Genomic DNA, 24,109 nt, shown 5'->3' with positions numbered 1-24,109 from the left:
TGGGCACAGTAATCTGACCAGGACATTAACAGTGTTGTTCTGAAGCAATTCATGTGTAGCTTTAGTGTTAACAATCTTCCCGACTGCCTCAGGATTTCCCCATATTTTGCTGCATTCATTTTACCCGCACAAGGTTTCTAGGACCTGCTGCGGAGAAGCACCTCCACATTTGGACGCTGCCACCCCCCTGCTTCACAGTGTGGATGGCACGTTTTTCATAATATGCAGTGTACCAAGGTACCTAGTCTGATGGGCAAAAGCCTCAATTTTGATCTCTTTTTCCAGTTGATTCCAGAGTCTGCTATGTGCTTTCTACTGAGATGTCCTGTGTATTTTTTACCTTTACCACTCTCAGATAAGGCTGGGACTGGTGAAGCACCCAGGCTTGGTTGTTGTATGAACAGTCTATCCAGTTTTCATCCACTGTTGCTTGTAACGCCTTCAGAGGTCTCCTGGTAGCCACCCCCCTCGTCATCTCATTGCACAATGGCTCAGTTCTTGTGGACTGCCTGGTTTAGGCAAGTTTACAACTCTGACAAATTCTTACCATTTCTTCCTGATCAAATTAAGTATTCAGGGATTTGGATGTTTTCTCATCCCCATCCTCTGACTTGTGCTTTTTAATCATCTTTGCACAGAGTTGATTCGAGTGTTCTTTTTTTGCCTTCATTGTGTAGGTTAGGCCACCATACCAACTGGCCACAGGTTAGACCTCCTAAATACAGTGTCTTTTAAACTTCAATCAGTGCTAACTACAGATGGATGATCTCACCTGAACTAAATCTGTGACAGCTAAAACTATTTGGCTACTCCAGTGATGATTTAGGGCTAAGGTTCCCAACGGGGGCAGTACCACCCACCAGTGGGCACTGAAGAAATCTAAGGGGGCATTTCTGGTCCACGACCTATTAAGGGGGCGTTGAGGACCAGCCACCACCCCCTTGGGCAACACTCGCAAGAACACGCTGAAAAGTTTGATTAATATTAAAAATCATTGAACGTATGCTTCAACCAATTATTCTAAATGTCCATTAAGAAAGACCCATCCGTATTAAATTGTAAATATAATGTACCAATACCTACTATTTTGCACAAGTCATGCATTCTCAGATCATGCAAGTCCTTACAAGATTAATGCACGTGCAGAGGACCAAATCTATGCATGTTTTGACAGGTTCATTGAACATTACTATAAATACATGAGACTTTTTTTTATCAATACCAGATTGTTTCAGAATTCTTTCAGAGCAGAGCACATCTGTCTCACCTAAAACTCTCCAAAATGTTTCCAGGGCAAGATCCAACCTGCGAATGCTGCAATCAAGTCCCAGCCTCACTGGGTCACATGTTCTGGGCCTGGACCACATTATCATCATTTTGGACCAAACTTTTTAAGTGCCTTTCAACCGATGTTTTATACTATTTGAAATTGGAAAAAATCAAATATACACAGTTAGAGGTTCTGTGCAGAATTTGTTTAAAACCTGGCAGGATATAAATTTTTAGAATAAGCTCTTAAAACACCGAGGAAGCAATTATCTCCGCATCTCTTTTTCCTCTCCATTCATCTCTACTGGCCTATTAAACTCATCAATTTAGGTATGTCTACAAGCCTTACGTTTTACTCTGTTGGCCATACTCTCTCTCACTGGGGTGGGGGTCGACTTGTTTTCTTTGTTTTTTTTCCCCCCAATCCTATTTGTAAAAAATTAATTTGTATGAATTACAATAAAATTATAAACAAAATTAAAAAAAAATTCTTTCAGAGCAAGTGTAAATCTAAAATTACAGTGTGGTACCTACAGGTCACATTCAAAGGAAAACTTATATGGACCTACTTATTAAAAACTTGGGGGCTTTGGCCCCCTGCTCATTTCATTCACCAAGCCCCTGGTCCAGCCACTTTGCGTCTGTGCCGCTTGCTTATGTGGATTTCACTTTCACCAAAAAACAAATCTCGTGGATATGCCACTTCATTAAGAAGAAACACTACTTTTCCCTGATGGCAACAAAAATTAGACGATCTAGTCTCCCATCATCAAGTTTAGCCAAAACAGGATTTAGCATGGTCAACTATCTGTTAACAAACAAAAGAAACAGATTGGTGCCATTTTTGTCATCAGCAAACATCAAAAAAAAAAAGTGTCCTTACACCAAGCTCAGCCCTCTCACTAATAATATTTTTCTAATCATACTTTGAGAAATACACCAATATTGTTAATATCTTAATATTGTTTTTCAATATATAGTATAGTTCACCCAAGGGGGGCGCTATCAAATCACTCTTTGAAAAAGTGGGCTCTGACCCAAAAAAGGTTGGGAACCTATGATTTAGGGTTTTCAAATTAAAGAGGTCAATAGTTAGGCAATGTATTATTTTGTTTTATTATTTGTAATTAGTTTAGACCACTGCACAAACTTGTTGATCAATATTACAAAAAAAAAAAAATCCAATGTAATTCAATGTTGTATAGCAAAATGTGAAAACAGGTGGAGGGGGTACTTTTTATGCACAGTACAGCTGATGGAAAAACAGAAAACCACATTTGCTATTGAACTAAATTTCAAGGTTCACTGCTGAAATAAAAATAAACAAATGTGAATAGCAGAAATCAAAACAGCAGAATGACATAAACCACAGGAAAACAGTAACAACTGTGAACATTAAGACATCTTGTAGTCCATCCATACTTCGTGTGACCCCTGTGGCACACAGAGCCAGTAAGTCTCTGAATCTGAACTCTTGAATAGTATGCCATCCCTGCTGAAGGGCTAACAAACACTTGCTGAGCACTGGCAAGCACAAGGTCACATCCCCAGAAACTGCGATCCAGGGTGTCCCCTTGATGCTCTGTCTGGTTAAGATCAAGAGAGAAGACAGACTAAAACAACACCTGCACACCAGCATTCAGTCACCAAGATGGCGGAGGCCAATGCGGTTGTGTGCAGGTTGTCTGTGTGGGTTCAGACATCTACAAGGTGTGAGCAGAGAGCCCTCCCTCCAAGGCCAGCAGGCAGAATGGAGACTGTCCCTCATGGTCCTGTCACCAATATAGACGCTGCATAGATTCAGCAGCAGTATAGCTGGCAAACCTGAAACAATTTCTCAGGTGGACAAGTATGATGTGCCAAGCTCAACTCTGTATACTCATGTTAAGGTGACAAGATCTTAGACATTCATCTGCCCTGACAGTCTGCTGAAACCTTGGCTAAAGTTAGGATTCAGGGGTAAAATTTGTCATGGAATGCATGGTAGAGATGGTTTTATTTTGTGCTATTATGTAGATATTTATAGACGTTTTGATTTGGTTAAATAGTTATGTAGATCACATATAGTATAGAGAAGGCCAGGAGTGGCATTGTGTCTTTGTGGACCTGCAGAAAGCATATGACAGGGTGCCTCGAGAGGAGCTGTGGTATTGTATGAGGAAGTTGGGAGTGGCAGGGAAGTATGTAAAAGTGGCACAGGATATGTACGAGGGAAGTGCAACAGTGGCGAGGTCTATGGTGGAAGTGGGATTACATCAGGGATCGGCTCTGAGCCATTTCTTATTTGCAATGGTGATGAACAGGTTGACAGACGAGATTAGACAGGAGTACCCGTGGACTATGATTGCTGATGACATTGTAATCTGTAATGAGAGTAGGGAACAGGTTGAGGAGACCCTGGAGAGGTGGAGATAAGATCTGGAGAGGAGAGGAATGAAGGTCAGTAGGAACAAAACAGAATAAATGTGTGTGAATGAGAGGGAAGTCAGAGGAATGGTGAGGATGCAGGGAGTAGAGCTGGTGAAGGTGGATAGGTTTAAATACTTGGGATAAACAGTACAGAGTAACAGGGATTGTGGAAGAGAAGTGAAAAAGAGTGCAGGCAGGGTGGAGAAGAGTGTCAGGAGTAATCTGTGACAGACAGATATCAGAGTTAAAGATACTAAGGTTTGCACTTTGTGTGACGAGGATGGACAGGATTAGAAAGGAGGACATTAGAGGGTCATCTCAAGTTGGACGGTCGGGAGGCAAAGTCAGAGAGGCGAGATTGCGTTGGTTTGGACATGTGCAGAGGAGAAATACTGGGTATATTGGGAGAAGGATGCTAAGGATTGAACTGCCAGGGAAGATGAAAAGAGGAAGGCCTAAGAGAAGGTTTATGGATGTGGTGAGAGAGGACATGCAGGTGATGGGTGTAACAGAACAAGATGCACAGGACAGAAAGATACGGAAGAAGATGATCCGCTATGTCAACCCCTAATAAGAGTAGCCGAAAGAAGACGACGACGTTATGTAGATCCCATACCTTTTTAGGAAGTGGTGTTGGTGAAAGCTCGAGTGAAATAAATGGCGGCGCAGGGGCAAAGGTGCGCATGTCCAAGAGAGTGCAGGGGGAAATTGTTGAGTGCTACTTATCCATGTCTGGGTAGGAAGAGGCAGCCTGGCACAAGGTACAAAGCTGTGGAATGAAAGACAAAAGTGCAAGAAACTATGTAAGAGTTAGAGGACCCATAAGAAAAGAGTGCTGAAATTACTTACCAGAGACTAATTGAAGTTGGGGTGCCCGTGGACATACACACACGCATGAGCATGAGTTACAGACTTAAGAGTTATTTCCAGACGAAGGGGCACAAGATAATTAGTAGGGGCTGGAGAGGCATCCAAAAAGGGATTGGCTTTTGTCTTGTTGTGATCATACACTTTTTTTGAAACATTTCTGAATGTTCACGAAAAGCAGTCAATTTGTTCTCAGCTCTCTGACCAGCAATCTTCCTTGTGCAGGAAATTCATTGTAACCTGCCAAACACAGGAAAGCTCATCAGGTACGCTTTGACCCAGTGAGGTCTATGTGAAGCTATGCTTGATCCCGTCATTTTTTGAAAAGGCCACAATTAGAAAAAGGCTACACTTAATTTTATGTGCATTCCAGAATACACTGAAAATCACCAAAGCATCAGCATGCTGTAAGAAGGCATGTCATGTGCCAGCGCTGCCAGACACTACGGATTAAGCCATTGTTTGCGAACTGAAATTTGAACAAAATATGCTCCAAGTGCTAAAAATCATCTTCATAATATGGTTAAGATTACCTAGGTGGTACCCGTTGACTCATTACAGAGGGACTTGTACAGAATACAGGCTTGGGTAGACTTGTGGCAGATGAAATTTAAGTAAATGTAAAGTATTATACATAGGAAGTAAAACTGTTAGATTTGAATGCACAATAGGAGGTCTTATAACTGAAAGTATACCTTATGAGAAGAATTTGGGAGTTGTAGTGGACGCGTCACTATCAACATCCAGGTATTTAGTAGCAAGTAAGAAGACGAACAGAATGTTCGGTTATATAGTACCGCATAGTGTGGAGTACAAGTCAAAGGAGGTTATGCTCAAGCTTTAACATGCACTGGTGAGGCCATAACAGCAGTACTGCGTGCAGTTTTAGCCTCCAGGCTACAAAAAAAAAAAGAAAGGAGTAGAAAAAGTCCAGAGAACAACATCTAGGCAGATTCCAGGACTTCAGGGGATGAGTTATGATGAAAGATTAAAAGAGCAAAGTTTTTTTCAGTTTAAGCAAAAGGAGATTAAGAGGCAACATGACAGAAGTGTTTCAAATTATGAATGGAATTAGTGCAGTGGGTCGAGACTGTTACTTTAAAAGTAGTTCAGTAAGAACACCTTCGATGAAATAACTTATTGCAGCAGTATGGTCTCTTTCAAACATACTAACCCCCAATTCCTATCCTTCCTTTTCTTTCTCCAAATACCCAATCGCCACACAATCAGTTCTGTAATAGACGTTAAGCCATCTGTAAACTTAGAACGTCGATTCTTCAAAACTTTTAAGGAACACTGAAATATCTTCGTAGTACGTGTTTAATTATTCTATCCATATATCCTTCCAGGACCAGCAAGAATACAGCGCAAGGCAGGAGCAATCCGTGAACAGAGCGCCAGCGCTTCGCAAGCGCTGCGGCACCATGTCCTCACTATGTTTAATTATTAACAATATAGATTATTTAAATTAAGTTTTATCTGTATAAAGTATTTTGCTGCATTTCATCTTAAAAATGAGATTGTCATCATATATAATACACGCTTTATAAAGTGGCTCAGGTTGTGCATTATTATAACTATATTGCATGTTTACAGTGAGGTAATTGTACTTATTAAGTACAAACAGTTCTACAAGGAGCACTTGATGGACTGATTGAGTGTGTTTATAGTTCTTGGGATGAAACTTTCTGATACGCGAGGTCAGTACAGGAAAGGCTCTGAAGCGTTTGCCATATGAGAGCAGTTCAATAGACTGCATGGCTGAGGCAGAGTGTGCTTGATGCTGTATACCGATAGATCTACAGCAGCTGATCGGAAACAGAATTATGATTCCCCACTCAGATATAGTGATATAAATATTCCGAATGGTGAAGTGAGAGTAATATGGAAAAAGATGATCCGCTGTGCCAACCCCTAACGGGAGCAGCTGAAAGAAGAAGAAGAAGGTGCAATGAGAGTAACAACGCTAAAGCAGCTATGGTATTTAGAATAGTTTGACCATTCTGTTGACCATTATATTGTTACAGGTTAATTACAATCAGATGCATTAAACTAATAAACAATATGCGGTTAATTTCAGTATTTATAAAGCTGCGTCAGGGATGTGGATCTAAAAAAAGAAAGGGAAACCAAACTGGAACAGTAGCACTGCTTTCACGCTGGGTGCCGCCAGTTTGCAAAACCGAGCAGAGAACTTGCGTACACCAGGGTTTGAGCTAGCGTGAAAATGTGCGTGGCTTTACAGCAAGTTCAGGTTTTATACATCGAGCGTGGAAACGGGCTTACTCAACATTTTTGTACGTAAACACTGTTTATACATGAGGCCCCAGGTCACTGTCAATCACCTTCCCAAATGCACCGAGTTGATGGAGAGCACTATAAAAAAAAAATAAATAAATAAAAAGTAGTAATGTATTCAAATCACCAATTCCAAAAAAAAAAAAAAAAAAAAAAGAGACATGAAAAAATCTAGTTATGCTTTTATTCTGAACTGTATCCAGAAAAAAATGCCAAAAACATAACTGATAAACATCACCTTGTAATTAATCTTTTCACAAATTGCATTTTTCAACAGGAAAGTAAACTTGGAAAAAAACAAAACAAGTACAATCATAACAAGAAAATATACACGACAGTAAATCTCTGGACTAAGTGAGCACAAAAGAGCTGAACTCCAAAACTAAGACTAACTGGCCAAAGAAGTGGTACTCTAACTGGACCATCCAAACACAGCCTAAAATAAGAACTTCCAGCTTCAGCATTTGATTTATGTGTATACGCAAGTGCCAAACAAGTAGTCAAGCTGGTGACTTAGTAAAAGAAACCACCCTCACTTCCCCCCTCACTTCCCCCCTCAATAAATCAAAACATTAAATTAATAGTATGGCACAAAGCCTTATTCAAATATTTTATGAATAAATTAAACAAATGTAAATAAAAAAAAACACTGCACACTTTTGAAAAAACATCGTGAATATTCACTGAATATTAAGATACTGCTCTGCAAATTCAAAGTTGAAATAAATTGTTGACCAGATCTGCAAGAAATAAGAAAAATAAACAGAGGATTAAGTCTGTAAGATGACAGTCAGCTTTGCCCCAGGAATGGGTGTCTCTGCACCATTTTCATTAAAGAGATTTACTTCCTCCACTTTGAAACAACATCCAGTCTTTCCCCATGATTATTTTACCTGGATCAGTCATGCTCCTCCGTAGCATCTCGAAAGAGCCGTCTGAAAGGGCATGGATCTCCTGGCGCAGACGGAAGCGCCCATCCAGTGTTAGCCTCCACAGGCACGACTTGCGCTTGCCTTGGTCAGACACCTGCTGGGGTGTCTTCGCAAAGCTGTGGCTGAAACAGAGATTATGACGAATGGTGTTCTTCCAGCCATCTGGTGCAGTCCGAAAAAATGGAAAGTGCTCTCTGTAAGTGAGGTAAAGAGATAGAGGAAAATAGCACTTTGAGACCTGTCTTGCAACATTTTTTTCAGGGAGGGAGAAGTCTACATGCTATATCTCACACCTGCTTTTCCACATCCATACATTCTCCTTTTCTGGATGTGAAGGCAGATCCCTAATTCCACTTGCATGTCATATTCCATCAGAGCTTTTTGTGTGGTTTGCTGCTGTGTCTACATCTGTAGATCATTCAATAAGATGCCTTGACACAACTTAGTCTACAGTTTCACAAATTTCCAATAGTATTAATTTTATGTATTTATGAAATCTCAGAAAGACATTTTCACATTTTTTTAGATAGAGATAGATACTTTATTAAACCCAAGGGGAAATTCACATACTCCAGCAGCAGCATACTAATACAAAAAACAATATTAAATTAAAGATTGATAACAATGCAGGTAAAAACAGACAATAACTTTGTATAATGTTAACGTTCCCCCCTGCCCCTGCCCCCGCCCCCACCCACCCCAAGGGGTGGAATTGAAGAGTCACATAGTTTGGAGGAGGAACGATCTTCTCAGTTTGTCAGTGGAGCAGTACACTTTAGTACACTTAACGATTTTTCATATTTTAGCTCCCATGATTTTTCTTTAATCAGCAAATAAAAGAAGCCAACAGCTAACTTGGAACTACTTGCACATGTGTTTGAGATGATGGGACTATTTTAATGAAGTTTTTATTATTTATTTATTTATTTAAAAAAAAAAAAACAAAAAAAAAAAAACCTAAAGGGATTCATCCACTGCAATTCTTCATAATTCTCTTAAATTTCTCTGTAAAATAAAATCCATACTCGAAGGAATTTCTAACTGTACAAAAACAGGAACAACACCTTCAGAGAAATGACAAGCTCCATTAGTAACTAGAATTAATTTTACATTGTCATAAAAATCTGAAGCCAATGACACACTCCAGGGAACATGGTTACTTACATCTGATGTACACACCAACTCCGAGCCGCTAGATTCTCCAATATGATACCAACTTCTCTGCACTTAGCCTTATGTTCAATCTTAAATAGAAATTGGCACCTGATCGAGCGAGTGTGCATTTGTGTGTGCCCTATGATGGACTGGTGCCCTATCCACGATTGTTGCCCACCATGTCCCCAGTGCCTTTGGTATAGGCTTCAGAACCCAAACCCTGACTTGAATTAAACACGTCAGAGTATGTAATCATTAGATACGAGTTTACAGGCTTGTGTACAGGGCACAAAGCAATTCTTAATTGCATGTCTCCTCAGACTACTGACAAAAACACTATACCAACAAAAGACGCAGAAAGTGAAACAAAATGCATAGAATGTAACATACATATAAAATTATATAGAATACATACTGGTACATGTTGGCTGTTCATTGACACAGAAACCTTTACATAGAAACTAATGAGAATGGTCCTGTAATCTTTAGTCAAAGCAAAGAGCGAAGAAAGCAGCTGTATAGGATGTATGACATCTTTCTAAGGCAGTGTGCCTGTTATATATGATCCGAAAACAAGGCAGCTACCGGGCACTGCTAATATCCTGTGTCACCCTCTCAACCCTCTGTAGTGCTATGAGATCTTGAGAACTCATTGAAAAATCAAGCTTTTCTCAAATTTAATGAAGTAAAGGTGTTGGCAGGCCTTCTTTAAAGAGGCCCATATGTGTCGTGCCCAATTCATTTTCATCAAATATGGTCACTCAAACAAATTTATAGTGACAGAAGTTTCATGAATGGATGGTTAACAAGTGCAGAGTTGTTACCAAACTATCCAAGTAGTCAGTAAGGATATAAAGCATGATCATCATTTACAACTGGACTTCTCAGTGTCTCAACCCACTCTTCATCTTATTTGGATACCAAATTTCAAGTATGGGTATGAACGACTTAAAAAGGCTTACTGTACATAGGACCACGTTCAGGTGGAGAACAAACAGCAGTTTAGTCAGACAAAACTCTGTAAACTCATTGTATAGGGTCAAACGTACTTGTGAATGTGGTGGACAGACCCCTTAAAAGGCATGGTTTATTATTGAAAACAACAAGACATTGGGTACATCCTTGTCAGAATACAACAGAAGAGAATACAGTAAATTTGCAAAATACAAGCAATAAAAGCAGCAAAAGCATCATCCTGCATTTGGATTTCTTTTTAGACCAATATTGTAATTTCTCACCTGTCATTTAATTTTCAGTTTACTTTTATTAACTTTTGACCATTTCTATTTTAGATTTTATTCTTGGTGACTTTACTCAATTTGTGTTTATTTAGAATATGTTATTTCAGTCCGTTTTTTATTTTAGCTTAAAAGAAGTTCTTTTCAATGAAGATTAAGAAAGGCATGCTGTAACTGTATATCAAAAGGGACTATTGAAACCTGCAGATATGGCCATAAAATACTCAATAAGGCTCTTTTTGCTCCAGCCATATTTACAGAGGGTTATCTTCTGAATGTTTTACAAAGTATGCCACAGCTGCACTGCAGCAATACCAATCAGCTCAAGAAGAAGGCTATATTATTTTTTTTAATTTTTGACATGCACCATAATACAGGTGGCATGGTTGTGCAGTGGGTACACTGCGGCCACACAGTAAGGAGAGGGTTTGCATCCTGGGTCCTCCCACTGTGGAGTTTGCATGTTCAAACTGTGTCTGGGTGGGTTTCCTCCCACTCTCCAAAGACATGCAAGTTAGATGGACTGGTAACACTAAATCTTCTGTGGTGTGTGCCTGCTCTGCAATGGACTGGTGCCCTGACCAGGGTTTGTTCCTGCCTTGAACCCTGTTTTAGCTGGCATAGGCTCCAGCACCCACTGCAACCCTGTTCAGGACAAAGTGACTTAGAAAATGACTGACTGACGGACTAACCTCATAGTACCATACAAAGGCAGAAAACTCATGCAATCTTCTGGACATTACTGAGACAATAACTATCTGTGCCAGTGCACTCTCTCTCCTTTTGCCTTTGATAAACTGAGAAGACCAGATATCAGCTTTCTGCAGAAGCAAATTAAACTGAGTAGCTATGGTTTGCTTTTTTTCAGCATGTTCCAGGGTCAGATTTATAAAACTTGCTGCAGCTTTTGAGGCAAATGCTGGGATTTATTAAAAGAACACTTGACGGGAGAACATGCGTATATTTACGTCAACTCTGACCCATCCATATACAACATTTGAGAGAAAGTGGGAAATGATAACGCCCTTCATCAAGTAGGGAAAACGCAGCAAAAACCACTTAAATGATGACTCATGTAATAATTAATAACACAGAGTGGTAATTATAATGTGTGTTGATGTGACAAACGTATTAAACCTCAAAAGTGATAAATATGATGGGTAGGTTCTATTTTAGCTCATTTTCAAGGGGACTAATATTAAGTATTTCCACTAAAAAACGCTTTTGTTTTTTTGTCAGTTTATATAGTCTACCTGTTATTATTCTCAGTATTAGAAACCAAAAGCATAGTAAAAACGCAGTTGTGATTTAATCTCTGCAGAAGTAAGGAATGGTGGTTATAAGCAACATCCAATCACCACTTCTCTCAGTACTGCATACCAAACAGTTGTTGAGACATAGGCACATCTACATAAATCTTTAATCTTTTAAGACACAAGCAAGAAGGAGAAGCTGCTATAACTTACCGCATGAAGTTATATATTTGCTGCACGTTCAGGCTGCCATTTTTGCTGCAATTCAGTGCCATGGCAATCAGAATGCAGTAGTTAACTGGTGGACGCAGCCAACCGCCTTTCTCCAGCAGAATACGCTCATGAAGCCTCCTGGATTTACTTATTCTGGGTCCTCTTCTTTTAGTTTTTAGTTTTGGGGTACATCTCGATTTCACTGCTTGAAGTTCTTGTGCATCAGAAGTATCATCATCACCCTCTGTGAACTAAAATGTATAGCCTTGGGTTCAGAGCACAGAAAGTGACCAGGATTAACATACCTCAAGAGCATAAATCTGAAGACTAGCAAGCAATATGCAAATAGTACAATCTGGTTTGACCCCCAGACAAACAGTTAATGAGAAGAATTGCTGTAACCTTATCTGTGCAAGCGTCAGACAGCGCAGCACTTAACCTGCTTCAGAATGCTATAGTTATAGTGGTGACACTTAACAGGCGTTTCTTTGAATTCAACATTCCTCTAACTGGGAAAAGGCTATGTGATGGCAAACAGAGTTTTGCTGTTGTCTGTTATTTACAAAAGTATTAACAAGCATCCAAGTGTAGCAAAATAATTCGAAAGACATATTCTATATAAAACACTGTAAAATATGAATCCATTTAAAGCAAGAGAAAAAATAATTTTGAAATAAATCAGTTTAAACAAGGATCCAGGGAATCAAAGACACATTTATAACAAACCTGTGTTCTTGCTTATCTGTGTTCAGAAAATCCTTTTGCAGGTTCAAAATCATGTACATGCTCAACATGTACAACATGCACAACAACCCTATCAAATGGCCTGACTTGCCATCAAGGTACAATCCAATTGGAGTTTCCAAAATATTTAAAGAAGTAATAAACTGATGTCATACATTTTAGATTATATAAAAAGAAAAACTAAACTATCAGACAATTTCTATGGTATTTGTTCATGTACACAAAGTGTTATAAATGTCTCACAAAGAACTCTCCAGAAGGTTTTCTCCAATGTCGGCATTGAGCAGAAAAGTAGAGTAAACCCCCACCTTTGTTTCAGGAATTGACTTACAATTCAAATTAGAAGTCACAGTACTAAACAACACCATTTAAAATTTAAATTCCTCAAAATTTGAACAGTAAATTTTAAACATTTTTTTCAAACCAATAATGAAGGTTTAGTAACCACTGTAAAGTGAGCTATATTTACTATAACTATAGCACTTACCGTACACTCTGTACAGGGAGATGCAGAGATGAAGGACTCCTCCAATATCCAATCAGGTCCTTTCAGGATTTGAGTTGTCGGTAGAGGAGTGAGAGGAGGAGAAAGAGGTTGTGACTCCACGTAGGGCAATGTACACTTTTGTGCGTCAGACATGGACATGTTGGGATACTGAATGGAACATGCCAGCTTGGGGTCCACCATCAACCACAAGCTGGGCTTGAATGGGGGCTCTATAGAGAATATGAAAGAAAGGTACTAGAATATTTTCATGCCATAAAGTACAAGCATCTGATGGCATGAACTTGGAAAAATAGAAATCAAAAAGTTCAGTTTCAAATTGGCTTACATATTAACAAAAGCAAAAATAATAGCCTATATGTATTTAATGAGGTCCTAAGTCAGAAAGCAATGATACATAACTCATTAAATAGGGCTGACTAGTACATTCCTGGATTAAAAAAAAAATTCAAACCTCCTTGACAATACCAATACTAAAACTTACTACTGATAGTAATAAAAAACAAAATATTGAAATGCAGATGGATCAATAAAGCAAGTATTTTGAATTTAACCAGGCAATATTCTTCTAACAGTAACTTTCATATTGGATTTCCTTTAGACATTTCTTTAAAGAACAAAAATCAAGTTAACATTCAAAATTCCACCAGAACATTATTGCTCTGCAGGACTTCTACTGTATTTTTACAGCAGTCAGGCAATGGTCATAGCAGCTAGAGGTAGAAACACCTGAAACTAGAAATGACTGTCTAAAATTAAACTGCATCCTTCACCTTCTGTGTCACCGCTCAGTTTAATCTCGTCCTCCTCCAGTCCACAACTGGTGTACCTGGGAGAGCGGAAGAAGTGCCATCTTGTCAGATACTCTTCATTCAGCTTCTCATCTAATGGAATATGGAAGTGGGTTTAGTTGCCTCATCCAGAATTCAGCTGACCACCAGTGTACCATCTGGGTCTGTAAGCTAAGTGATTATTAATGCACACCCCTCACCCCCCATTTTGGATATTAACAATGTTCCCAAAGCCATTTAATCCATCTGAAGTTTGCTGGGGCCAAAGCATATCCAAGCAAGATTAGGTGCAATGCAGAACCCAATCCTGAATGGGGAGCTAGTCTACTGCACAGCAGAGCGGAATGGAGAAGTCTCATCCTGGCATAACCATCTGTGTGGACACAGTATCTCCCTTGCCTCTGGAAATATTCCAGAGTTTAATTTTCTGGGTTTAAAAAAAAAAAAAAAAGTGTGAGGAAACTGGAGCACCCAGAGGAAACCCATGCAAACACAGGGAGATCATGCAATCTCCGTGCAGGGAGAACCTCAGCCATGAACCCTGGTCTCCGTACTGTAAGGCGGCAGTGCTATCACTGCACCACCGCAATGCACTACATCAGTCATGCTACTTCTTAATCTGGATTTACTCATCATGTGACCTTTTAGTCAGTGCTCATAACCCCCGTGAATTCACCTAGTCACATTTCTCTGAACCTTTCCTAGTCCTGTTAGATCCTTCTTGTAAAATGAAAAACAAAGATGTGGGTTGACAAGTACACTAATCATCTTTAGCATAGCCCCTTTTGACTAATATTTCATAAAGAAAGTTATTTAATCCCCACCCTCCTTTTTTTTGACACAATTTGGTACTGAGGTCCTAAAGCTGGTATCACTACTGTAGTAAAAAAATTTAGTAATAATCTAGCACTGCTGTGCATGTGTATTATTGTGGGTTTAATAGGACTTGCCAAGTCCATTACCAGGTTGGTCTACGCTCACACCTTTCGATTATCACAGATATGCATGCACATACAGATTGTGTAGACCAGGGGTAGGCAACGTCGGTCCTGGAGTGCCACAGTATGTGCAGGTTTTTGTTCCAACCCAGTTCCTTAACGAGAACTCAATTATTGCTGATGAAGCACATATTGCTTAAGTGACATTTTGATGCTTCATTTTAGTGGTCTCGCTTGTTAAGGTTCTCCAACCTTAATTGCTTATTTCAATCTTAAACTGCTGCATTCAGTGTTTTAATTGCTCCTTATTAGCAATAAGATGTAAAACAGGTGTAGGCAATGTCGGTCCTGGTGAGCCGCAGTGGCTACAGGTTTTCATTCAACCCAATTGCTTAATTAGAAACCAATCATTGCCAATCTCAGACCTTATTTAATTTTATGGCTTGTTAGTCTGTGCAATGTAAGGCTTTTATATCGTAGATTTTTTTCCTTTCCAAGGATATCATCCAAATGATTTGAAGCCTAAAACAGATCATTTTCAGTCTGTCACATTTTTCTATTAAGTGTTTTATTAAATCAAACCGTGCATGATGAACACACACAGATGTAATTGGAAAAAAGCTAGCTGGAGAACTTCTGGCTGCTTTGTCTTTTACATCTTATTGCTAATAAGGAGCAATTAAAACATTGAATGCAGCAGTTTAAGATTGAAATAAGCAATTAAGGTTGGAGAACCTTAACAAGCGAGACCACTAAAATGAAGCATTAAAATGTCACTTAAGCAATATGTGCTTCATCAGCAATAATTGAGTTCTCGTTAAGGAACTGGGTTGGAACAAAAACCTGCACATACTGTGGCACTCCAGGACCGACGTTGCCTACCCCTGGTGTAGACCAGTGTTTCCCAAACTCGGTCCTGGTGAACCTCTGTGGCTGCAGGTTTTTGTTCCAACCAGCTTCTGTTTTTAATTGAACTCCTGGGCTAATTAAGTGAACTGCTATTTCCCAAGTTCTGTGTTTAGGGAACAATATAGAAATTAGAAAACTAAGTTTGCTATTAAAAAAAAAAAATGTATCAATCAGTTATATAGGAATACTGTAATGTATTTTTTTTCTTTTTAACAGTATTTTCATCTTGATTTTCATTCTACTTTTCTAGGTCTTCTAATTGTTTAATTAATCCATTATTTACTCATTAGTGGGTCAGTTCCTAAAGTACTTGCAGCCTTTGATTATTTAGTGTTGTTTGCCTGAGTGTCTGCTCTGCTCGTTTTAAATTGTCATTATTAAGATACAACAAAGGGGGAAAACTGCACAGAGAAAGGGCAGAGTATAATGAAATCAACAAAAGAGAGTTAAGCATTTAAATCTATAGCAAAAGCAGAAATATTTCTAAATGTCTTATAAATGTAAAAATCATGCTGCTATGCTTTTCTGAATGTCGAATAAAAGAAAAAAAAATACCAGCTAATTAAATGAGATCAGTGCTATTAAGTGTTGTCACTGATTAGGAATCCAGTTGGAACAAAAACCTGCAGCCACAGGGGTTCACCAGGACCGAGTTTGGGAAACACTGGTGTAGACAAACCCTCAGGTGAAAGCCTAATTGTTATTCACCCAGCAATATTCTACTTTGAACTCCCTCACACACACAGAAAGATATTCTTAAATAGACAATGGAACCTTAATATGTCTCACAGTATTCTATAGGAGTCTCTACTTAAGAACTTATCACCAGCACTGGAAAACATACAGGTATAATTGCGACACAATTAAAAGAGCAACTCTTTTGGTTACACCTCTTGCCAACCAAACAGTATGCCCTGCTTTTACCACAATTGTCTTTTCTTTCCAGGGGTGACCGCTTAGCTTTAAGTAACGATTATAAAGGAAGTGCATTGTCATTTTTCACAAAAGGCATGGCAATAGTTGTATGCATATTGTATATAATAAACAGTATAATTTGTTAAATAGATTCAATTGCACTCCTCAATTATTTGTATTCAATCTTTTCGTTATTTTATAAAGGTCCAATGGACAAAATTCCCTGCATCACGAGTGAGAATACCGTCTCAGTTCTGACGAATGAACACGACTTTCACTTCGAGCGTTTCATGTTAAGTGAGGTGACACTGAAACAAGTGAATACATAATAAAGCAAGCGTATTAGGGCCACCGCAACTACTGCTACTTTTCATGAGAATTAAATAAACCTAAACACCTTTCCAAGCCCTCCCATAATGCACCCTGCTCACTTCAGCTTCACATTTGAAGTCACAGGAACTAAGTCTGCAGATATTGCACCCTCCGCCACAGTTCTGTGCTTCTTAAACTATGATAAACGTTAACGACAATCGTTGCTCGGGGTGCTTAAATCTCACGAGTGCATACAAAGTCGTGGTTTGCTAAACCACACTTTGCATTCAGAATTAACTGATATTTCGCGAACATCTCGATTTCATAAAAGCGCTTTGTGTAATGCCCAACCCCCGGATTTTTCTGGTCTTAAACAAGTTTGTGCCAAAACTTAAATTGTATTTCAATTAATCTTATCCACTCCAATAAAATAGCTTATGTTTTAATTTTTCATTTCGATTGTCTTATTTTGTTGTATTTTGTATTTTTTCAATTGCCTTCATTTTTTCGGTTTGATAACCTTGCATCGCACAGCTAAACACGCCGCACTTAATTGCAAAAGACAAAAGATGTGCTGTCGAATGACCCCAAACACATTTTGTCGGGTTTGATTAATTTCGTTCTGTTCGTTTATGTATTGAGATCAATGACGCAAAACGGAATTCCATAATTACAGATGAAAAATGGGAAATGCATACACATTTAGGCCTTCCACAATGTTGAATTGGATTATGTGAATTTACGAAATGGTGGGTTCGCCATTAGTGCTCGTTCTAGAAAGGTGTTCGCTCCAAAGCGCATTTGAACGCATCTTTTCGCTAGATTTCAATCACAAGATGTGCCCGGGAATTAACGTACGCTTGGTACATTCGTTTTCTTTGGTCACTAGATCTTTACCCTCCTCTGGTCTGAAGAATTAATTAGCAGCCGGTGATTTGCAACCCGGGTTGCGGGATGGACTACACATCAGGGCCGCCAAACCGACTGCATTTTTACTTTGGAAAGAAATGCAGCATTTTTAAATACCTGTACAGAACTGATCAGTGGTCGTGCTCAGGTTCAGTTCCTCGTTCATATCCCAGTCGGTCAAGCAGGTCCTTAAGTGTAGGCGCCCACATCGTGTCCACTCCTCAAATCGCAAAAACATAGCGGGCGAGATTTCCAAACACGACCCGCGCTCCCGCTCTAAATGCGACGCTGATAAGTAGCGCGCAAGCGCCGGTCGTCAAACACTTGCTTAAGTGGGTGCGCTAGGAGTTCATACTATAGACGTGCGTTGGTTTCGTGCGAATTGAAGGCGCCAATCAAAGTCGAAAAGCTCATCTGGTGTAATGGTTGCACAACGACAAACTCAGATGGCATGAGTGAACTGGGCAAGAGTTAAAACGGGGCCTTGCGAAGTAAGTTGCAAGCGCGTACGTTTGGCGAGTATCAGCCAAAACGGGTGAAGTGCGTTAAGAGAGGGAGAGTGCTCGGGGCATTAGAACATTCCAAAAATTGAGAAGAGAGCCGGCTATTGAGTCTAACGAGCTCGTCCAGCCTATTCAAAAAGATTGTCTAAACGTCAAGTCGAGATTTGAGGGTCACTAAAAGCACTGTTGTCTACCGCATTTCTTGGTCATTTATTCCATGTCTTTTGGTTCTTTGCTTGAAGAAAAATTCCTTGCATCACGAGTGAGAATACTGTCTCAAGTTTTGACGAATGAACATGACATTAATTTCTTTGAGTGTTTCATGTTAAGTGAGATATCACAGAAATAAGTGAACACGTAATAAAACAAATTACGGAAGCGTATTAGGGCCACGTAGAAGGGGGTAAAAAAACGGAAACTGTCGAGCTTTATTCTCGCCATTTCCACTTTAATCTCGACGCTTATGACGGAAATAAAGTCGACATGTTGACTTTATTTTCGTAGTTTTTGTTATTAAAGTAGAACGTCGTAAACTTAATTTTAAAATCAGTGTTTAACTAGATTTTCTCAAACCCCGTCATAAGTAATGTACCACATTAAATGCTTTGTGTTAAGTGTACCCCGACCCATGTTAACCGCTACGTGCTTCTTAAATTGACTTCCTCTTGCAACGAGAGGAGGCGCAGGCAGCGATCGCCACACAGAATACATTAATTTCATGATATTCCTGCTCTGTGAACATTTAGAATGCTAAGATAAATAGTTGATATTTTCATGATGAAATGCATTAAAGCATGTATTAAACATGTGGTGGCACGGTGGCGTGGAGGTTGCGCTGCTGCCTCGCAGTAAGGGGTCCCGGGTGTGCCCTGCCTGGAGTTTGCATGTTTTTCTGGTGGGTTTGTTCGGCGTGCTTCAGTTTCCTTTCAAAGTCATGTAGGATTTTGTTATGCCAAATTGCCCCTAGTGTATATGTGTGCTCGTATTCACCCTCCGATGTGCTTAGTAGTGATGGGCCGCTCGATACGGAGGTTTCGACACTGTGTCGAGCTTTCGAAGCACTTAGTGCCCCGTTCGGGATTTGTTCCTGCCTCATTCTCGATGCTTTCTGGGATGGCGTAATTAAACATGTATAACGAAGATTTTTTAAAGTTCTGAACACTCCGTGTCAATCGTTTATACCTAGTTTTGCTTTCACAAAGACGTTTATCGTGTGGTGATTGGTTATGTGGAGAAAGAAAAAGGAAGGATAGGAACTGAACGTTTGCTACATCATCTGTGTTCGTGTCTCTGACCGCCAGCTCAAGAACCGAACATTTACACAATATTTCAGTTAAACCAGTGCGATACCCATTCATACATCCAGCTTTTTGGAGCTTCGTCACACGTGCCATAAAGGTTCTCAACACTGAACGTAGATATGGGGACCCCTTACTGCGAGGGAGCAGCACTACCACCACACTTTAATGCAGTTCATCATGAAAATATCAAGTATTTATCTTAGCGTTCTAAATGTTCAGAGAGCAGGATTATCATGAAATTAATGTATTCTGTGTGGCGATTGCTGCCTGCGCCTCCTCTCAGTGCAAGATGAAGTCAGTTTAAGAAGCACGTACCGATTAACATGGTGACGGGGAACACAACACAAAGCATTTAATGTGTGTACTACATTAGTTATGACGGGGTTTGTGAAAATCTAGTAAATTAAACATTAATTTTAAGATGAAGTTTAGTTTACAACGTTCTACTTTAATGACAAACTATGAGAATAAAGTCGACTTTATTCTTGACGTATACTTTTTTTTCTTCACTGTCCATATTTTTTTTTTTCTTTCTTCTCCATTGCCCTAATACGCTTCCGTAGCAAATACATAATGAAATAGGCAAAAAAAATCCTGATTTATTTATTATGACGTTATTGTGCTTCTAGTTATTGTCACATTTCACAGTACATTAATTTCTTTGCTTATTTATTTTCTGTCCGAAATAATCCTCCATCTATCCGCACAATATTGCTGTATTACGTGTTGTATTATGTATTGTATTACATTGGAATGTTTGATTAATTAAAGGTCATCAAGTCTATTCCACTGTTTTGGATGAGCCATCTTTCCTCAATATTACATTAAAATAGCTTTTAAAAGGAATTTAATTTTTCAGTTTAACAACATGAATCAATATTTTGCAATACCTACAATCCTTTGTATGAAGAAATGCTTACTGACTTAAATTTTCCACTGGTGTGCTTGAGTATGTGACTTTATTTGTTAATTATTATTGGTAAGTATAAATTAGTGCAAGCCACCCAAATTCAGGGTGTTAAGAAACCGAGTAATTTACTTCATGAGGTAAAAGTACATAATAAACGAGAACTGTTGTGTCAGATATTTAAAATAATAATGTATGCTTCAGTGTAAATGTTTAAATTCTAAATATTCTCAATTGTAATTGAAATTTGTCATTTGACACCCACTGATAGAGGCCCGTAGAGAGCTACATCCCTAGTAAAGGAACAAAAATTAAAAATAACATATTTGTAATCACTGACAGTGAAATAATCTGAAAATATCCCTCATGCTTATGTTTGAAATTTGCCATTTTTAATATCTTGGGAGTGGTTCTTAGAGGGTTAGGACCACTGATAAAAATGTTATACTATTTCAAAGTTGTTGATCATGAATATAAGTTTTTTTTTCACAGTTTTGTAAAAAGAAGTAGAAACTTTGACCCTTCATAACCCATTAAGGGGTGAATCCCTGTTGTGGGTTGATGTGGCCTGCACAACTTCAAGTCCTTCTGACCATTTCAGGTAAAGTCACCTATTGGTTTACTCTTTGTCATTAGGGTGTAATTTCCTGCACAAAATATGATCCAAAAATGGCCCAGAATTAGTTATTTATAAGTCTAGAGGGCTGGAAATAGGAGGAAAGTCAAAAAGCTCAATGTCCTTCATAACTAGACAGCAAGACATATTGAATGGTATATCATATGTGTGGGTTTTCTCATAACAATGAGTCAGCAAGTGCCGGAGAAAAAAACTGAAGTGATTTCAGATGTTCCTAAGTGATTCTTATAGGCGCAATAAGCAACAAAAAACAGTCCTTGAACCATTTATTTATGCTGACATATTATTATGCTTTTATTGTCATATTTCACGGTACATTTGTTAGTATTTTGTATTTATTTTGTCTGAAGTATTTCTCCATATAACTGCTCTGTGTTGCACTATGTATTTTATTACTTTAGAACAGTGTTTCCCAACCTCGGTCCTGTGGTACCCCTGTGGCTGCAGGTTTTTGTTCCAACCAGATTCCTAATCTGTGACAACACCTGATAGCACTGATCTCATTTAATTAGCTGGTATTATTTTTCTTCTACATTCAAAACAGCACAGTAGCATGATTTTTTACATTTTATAAGACATTTAGAAATATTTCCACTTTTGCTATAGATTTAAATGCTTAACTCTCTTTTGTTGATTTCATTATATTTTGCCCTCTGTGCAGTTTTTCCCTTTCATTATATCTTAAGGACAATTAAAAATGAGCAGAGCAGACACACTGGCAAACAACACTGAATAATCAAAGGCTGCAAGTACTTTAGCATCAGACCCACTAATTAGTAAATAATGGATTAATTAAACAAATAGAATACATAGAAGAGTAGAATGAAAATCAAAATAAAAAATATTGTTAAAAAGAAAAAACATTATTCCTATATAACTGCTTGGTACATTTTAATATATATAATATAAAAAATATATATATATTTTTTTTACCAAACTTAGTTTTCTAGTTTCTATATTGTTCCCAAAACACAGAACCTGGTAAATAACACATCACTTAATTAGCCCAGAAGTCCAATTAAAAACAGAAGCTGGTGGGAACAAAAACCTGCAGCCACAGGTGGACCACAGGACGGAGGTTGGGAAGCACTGCTCTAGAATGTTCATTTGATGAATAAAAGTTATAGTCCATTGCCCTATTGGATGATCCATCTTGTCTTAGTACAGTATTACATTCAAATAACTATTAAAAGGAACTAAAGTTTCCAGTTTAACAACAGTAATCTATATTTTACAAATTCCCACAACCTTTTGTATGAGGAAGTACTTTCTGCTTATATTTTTACTGGTGTGCTGGGGTATGTCTATATTCTTACCAATAATGATGATATGCCTTTACTTTGCATTCACTAAACTTTAAATTTTTAAAATGACATTCAAACCAACAAAACTTTTTGTTCCTAGTCACATATCTCCAATACAACTAAATTGAAATTTGAGTCACTAAGTCCTATTCTGTACCACACCACTTGGGTGTTTTATTCCATCTAGCTCTTCTCTGTATGAAGAACACCTTTTCAGTTTTTATGTCAAAGTTACCCTTATACTACGGGTTCTCAAACTGAGTCCTGATGACCTCACGGCTGTGGGGTTTTGTCTTAACCAACGTCTGTTTTTAATTGGTCTCCTAACCTAATTAAGCAAGCTGATTCTTCCTAGTTTCTATGTTTTGTGGTCAATATGGAAATTACAAAACTAAGATTTGTAAATTTTAATTAGAATATATATTGCATTACTTTAACTTAATTTTAAAGATTTTCATCATTATGATGCTCATTCTGCTTTTTGAGTTGTCATGTTTATTTAATTCATTATTTCCCAAAGAGTACATTAGTGGGTCTGACACTAAAGTAGTTGCAGCCTTTCAGTGTTGTTTACTCAGATGTCTGTTCTGTTCACTGTTAATTGTCATTATTAGGATAGAAATACTGGAACAAACTACACATATAATTAGGGCAAATTAATAGGAAATCAATAAAGGAGAGTCAATTAAGACTAGAGCAAGAATACAAATATTTCTGAATGTCTTGTAATAATGTAAAAAGCATATTGCTGCACTTATCTGAATGCAGAACAAGGGGAAAAAAAATTAAATGAAATTAATCATAGGCAAAATGAGTGAATGTGGAGATGATTAGAACAAAATCCTGCAGGCACATGGGATCCCTGGATTGAGTTTGAGAACCACCGCCTTAACCATATTCCATTGGTGTTCCTGTGTTCTTGTTGAAGTCATTTTAATGTAACAGCCTGGTCCATTGCATTAATTAGGTCATAATATTTGAACACTTTATTATTCTCAGTTTATAGGGTCATTATTGTCACAAGTAAAGACTACTTTGAAGCCATGCAGAAAAATTGTTGGGGGGGGAAAACTAAAGCCAATATTTCACAATGGAGGCAGAGTTCTGTTTTGGAGTGTTTCTATTCATCACTGACTATAACTTTACATAATAGAACAGTTACCGTATTGGACTAAAAGATGGCTCACGGTGAGAAGCAGGCATCAAAATAACCAATTCAAACACAAAGTAACACTATATGAACTAAAGAGCACTACCTGTAAATGTCAAGCTCTCCCTCCCAGAGCTCTGATCTAAATCCAGTTCACATATTTATGAACTGAAGGTGACTGTGCTCTCCATTAACAATCACCTTGCAATTTAAGTGAACTTCTTCAAGTGTCAGTATCCCTGAAAAATACTTGTGATGTAAGCACAGACCATCTAAATGGCATTATGACTCAAGTTCCACAAAAGAAGAGCTTCTGACTTCTGAGAGACCACTCCAGGATGCAGTTCCATTATCAGCTTTAATTTTGTTGATTTATTTTAACTACTTGTTTTTCCTATAGTGGTTGTTTGTTACAATGTGTAGCTAAACATCTGATGTAATGTTAAGCAGTTAGGGGAAAAAAACAAGTTGAATAAGGCTAACCAGAATTTCTTTAGGCTTTGTACAGTATTTCACAGAGCGCCATCCCCTAATGGAATTCACAGTCAATGATTTGTCTTATGTTAAACATTTCATTCTGTTGCAGTATATACATTTAGAAAAAAGTATGTAGCACTAAAATCTTTAACTGGAAATCTACAAGCATTTTT

The 24,109-nt window shown here is 38.3% G+C and overlaps 2 protein-coding genes across 4 annotated transcripts in view; one reads left to right on the top strand and one right to left on the bottom strand.

Annotated features, from left to right (window-relative positions):
* LOC114656856 (40S ribosomal protein S25) overlaps positions 1–24,109 on the top strand; it is a 1,002,297-nt gene that overhangs the window by 35,049 nt on the left and 943,139 nt on the right. The window lies entirely within an intron of this gene.
* Positions 7,064–18,063, bottom strand: foxr1 (forkhead box R1). 3 transcript variants are annotated; one of them, XM_028808437.2, is made up of 6 exons: positions 17,775–18,045; positions 13,657–13,767; positions 12,866–13,095; positions 11,635–11,885; positions 7,737–7,969; positions 7,069–7,583 (listed from the first exon to the last, which is right to left on the bottom strand). In XM_028808437.2, the coding sequence occupies exons 1-6, from the start codon at positions 17,893–17,895 to the stop codon at positions 7,555–7,557; spliced, it is 975 nt and encodes a 324-aa protein (XP_028664270.1). In that variant the 5' UTR covers positions 17,896–18,045; the 3' UTR covers positions 7,069–7,554. The 3 variants fall into 3 exon arrangements, with proteins under 3 accessions (XP_028664271.1, XP_028664269.1, XP_028664270.1); XM_028808436.2 differs by having other exon boundaries at positions 7,067–7,969; positions 17,775–18,047; XM_028808438.2 differs by lacking the exon at positions 13,657–13,767 and having other exon boundaries at positions 7,064–7,969; positions 17,775–18,063.

This window comes from Erpetoichthys calabaricus, chromosome 9, assembly GCF_900747795.2.
Source record: "Erpetoichthys calabaricus chromosome 9, fErpCal1.3, whole genome shotgun sequence".
Lineage (NCBI taxonomy): Eukaryota > Metazoa > Chordata > Cladistia > Polypteriformes > Polypteridae > Erpetoichthys > Erpetoichthys calabaricus.
This window is presented reverse-complemented; position numbering and strand designations above follow the sequence as displayed.

Excerpts from the sequence above, each read along its gene's own strand:
- foxr1 (XM_028808436.2), bottom strand. The coding sequence starts at position 17,895 with ATGTTTTTGCGATTTGAGGAGTGGACACGATGTGGGCGCCTACACTTA. Across the intron at positions 11,886-12,865 it reads CTCCCTGTACAGAGTGTACG|TTCACAGAGGGTGATGATGA; the intron begins GTAAGTGCTATA and ends TATACATTTTAG. Across the intron at positions 7,970-11,634 it reads CAAATATATAACTTCATGCG|AGAGCACTTTCCATTTTTTC; the intron begins GTAAGTTATAGC and ends CCTCACTTACAG.